Below are 2,509 nucleotides of genomic sequence, written 5' to 3'. Positions count from 1 at the left end.
ATATAAGTGGATTGACCGACTTATTGCACCGGGGTTCATCGGGGCAGTGGCCTTTCCATCTAGCAGGAACCGGACCAAATCCATCCGCCCGAAAACTTGGTGATTCCGGCCATATTCCTGTCCATTGAAAAAATTTAAAATATGAAAAAAAATTCAAGTTAATCAAACAAATTCAAACTATTTTATATTATATATTTAAAATGTAAACAGAGTAGTTTATCAACAAATAAATACACCTGATCTTGATTAGTTATTCATATATAAAAGAAAGAAAGAATTAGTACGTACCACTATCCAAATGACCGACGATAACATCCAAGTCTTTTTGCTCGGATTGAACAGTGAATACGCTTTGAGCAGAAGCCCCCACGAAATCCCACGACCTCGAAGTTTCAAGATGTCCATTTTGATTCTCGAACACTGATACAACTGAGTCGTGATCTGCATTTTTTAAATAATTAGTTCCATAGTTATATATTGAATAAATATATAAATATTCTACAGAATTAGATTATTTACAAGAGATTTTATGGGCTTCTTCCGGGGTAAGCATTGCCGAAAACCCTCTGAAGCTCCTGTGATAGTGGTAGATTATAGCCTTTTGTGCCTCTATGGAAGTGCTGCAGAAAATATAATTTTAAAATTAAAAGACATTTAATATGATATTATAAAAAAAAATTAAGTTGATTGATAAAGATTTTTTTAAAATTAAAAGACATTTAATATGACATACATAGTACTATTGTACCTATACCATAATATTTGTATTCAATTATTATAAATCAAATAAATTTTTTACCTTCCAGTAACTGAGGATAATAAGTCATGGTTGGAGGACATCACAGATTCACTGTTGGGAAATGAATGAGATCCCATGTAAACTATGTAATGCTGTGAAAAAAAACAAGACAAAATATGAAATTATCTTGAACAAAAACCAATTTTAACAAAATACATGTAAATATTCCAAAAATAAAATAGAGAAACAATAAATCAGTAGGAAAAAGTAAAAAATTTAAAATAAAACACACAACAACAACGAAAATGTTTAATTTCCAACCCACATTATAACATAAATTGTAAAGATCCAACGGAATAAATGTCTGAAAAAGTGAACAAAAATATCTAGATTTACATTTTATTTTAAAAAAATTTACTCGATTTGATGGTCTAATTTCCCAAGTCAAAAGTTCAATGAGAGACGTGAATATATTTTGTGTTATCTACGATTCACTCTATGTGTAAAATATATGTCAGATTTATTCATAAATAGAATACAAATAACAAAAAATATAGTGTAAATCATTGATTCAAATTTATATTTATTCACATTTATGTAATATTTTTCTATCCAAAGTGAAACAAAAATATAATTTTTATTATTTTCTTTACAAAAAAATATTTTTGAAAAGATTTATTAACTTAAGCAGCGGAAAACGATTTAAAATAAATTAGAATAATGTTAGGAAAAAACGATTTAATTCATTATACCACACACGAAGAAGAATGTTGGGGAAAATGGAAACCACCTAGAAGTTAGAAAAAAACCCCACTTATATATTTGAAAAAACCCTACTTATTTATTATAAAAAAAAATGATATTCGAATAAATAGAATTTTCATGTCACATTGGAAAACAACGTATCATGAATATTACTTGAAAACAAAATTATTGACTTCGAACCACAAACAAACAAACAAACAAAAAAAGAAAAACAAATATGATTAATAAGTCCATATTCAATCCAAAGGTTTTTATTATTAACGATATTATATTTCATTTTTTTTATATATGTGACTGAAAAATAAGGCGACGTTTATAAAACTAAAATAAAAAAAATTAATCGTTACACATATATATACATAATCTAACAAACCTTACGACCATCAGCGGTGGATGTAACGTTGGATCCATGAATTATGTGAAATAAAAAACATAGAAGAACAAAATTAATGAGGGTTTTCATTTTTGAAGAAGGAAGGAAAGAAGCTTAACGTTGAGAGTTGAGAAATGAGGGGAATAGGTAGTGTGTTGGAATGATTTTCTAATTTATATTCAAATGATAATTGTTATCTTAAAAAATCTTTAGATTGCATGGAGATAATCATATCGAAAAACAAGGATAAATATCTATTATCGATTTAATATAAATTTAAAGAGAAATTTGTGTTTCCCAAATTTAAATTAATAAAATATATAGTAGTTTATGTGAATTAAACGATTTAAAAATTGCAAATCTATGATGAAAAGATAGAAAAGTTTTAAAATTCAAATAGGGTGTGATATTATCGATCAAAATATATTATTATCGAGAAAAAATTTCAGTTACAGATATCAATATATTCTATCTACATATTTGTATTATTATTATTATTATTATTATACATACAATTATACTACCTATACTATCTATCTGTACGATACAAATTTATTAAAAAAATATGTTTTTAAGATTACAAAAATATTTATAATTCATTTAAATAATATGTGTTTACAAAAAATGTATTT

At 25.9% G+C, this 2,509-nt stretch overlaps 1 protein-coding gene across 1 annotated transcript in view; it reads right to left on the bottom strand.

The window, feature by feature from the left end:
- The window catches only part of LOC140975938 (subtilisin-like serine-protease S), a 6,035-nt gene extending 4,026 nt beyond the window's left edge, over positions 1–2,009 (bottom strand). Inside the window, exons 1-5 of the mRNA XM_073439858.1 lie at positions 1,878–2,009; positions 800–891; positions 520–620; positions 289–441; positions 21–117 (exon numbers count right to left, since the gene is read on the bottom strand). Of these exons, the coding sequence (XP_073295959.1) occupies positions 21–117; positions 289–441; positions 520–620; positions 800–891; positions 1,878–1,967 (533 nt within the window). The 5' untranslated portion in view covers positions 1,968–2,009. The remainder of the gene's footprint in view (positions 1–20; positions 118–288; positions 442–519; positions 621–799; positions 892–1,877) is intronic.
- Positions 2,010–2,509: the final 500 nt, after the last annotated feature.

This window comes from Primulina huaijiensis, chromosome 4 (assembly GCF_012295235.1).
Source record: "Primulina huaijiensis isolate GDHJ02 chromosome 4, ASM1229523v2, whole genome shotgun sequence".
NCBI classification, from domain to species: domain Eukaryota; kingdom Viridiplantae; phylum Streptophyta; class Magnoliopsida; order Lamiales; family Gesneriaceae; genus Primulina; species Primulina huaijiensis.
Note: the sequence above shows the minus strand (reverse complement) of the source record. Positions and strands in the feature narration are given on the sequence as shown.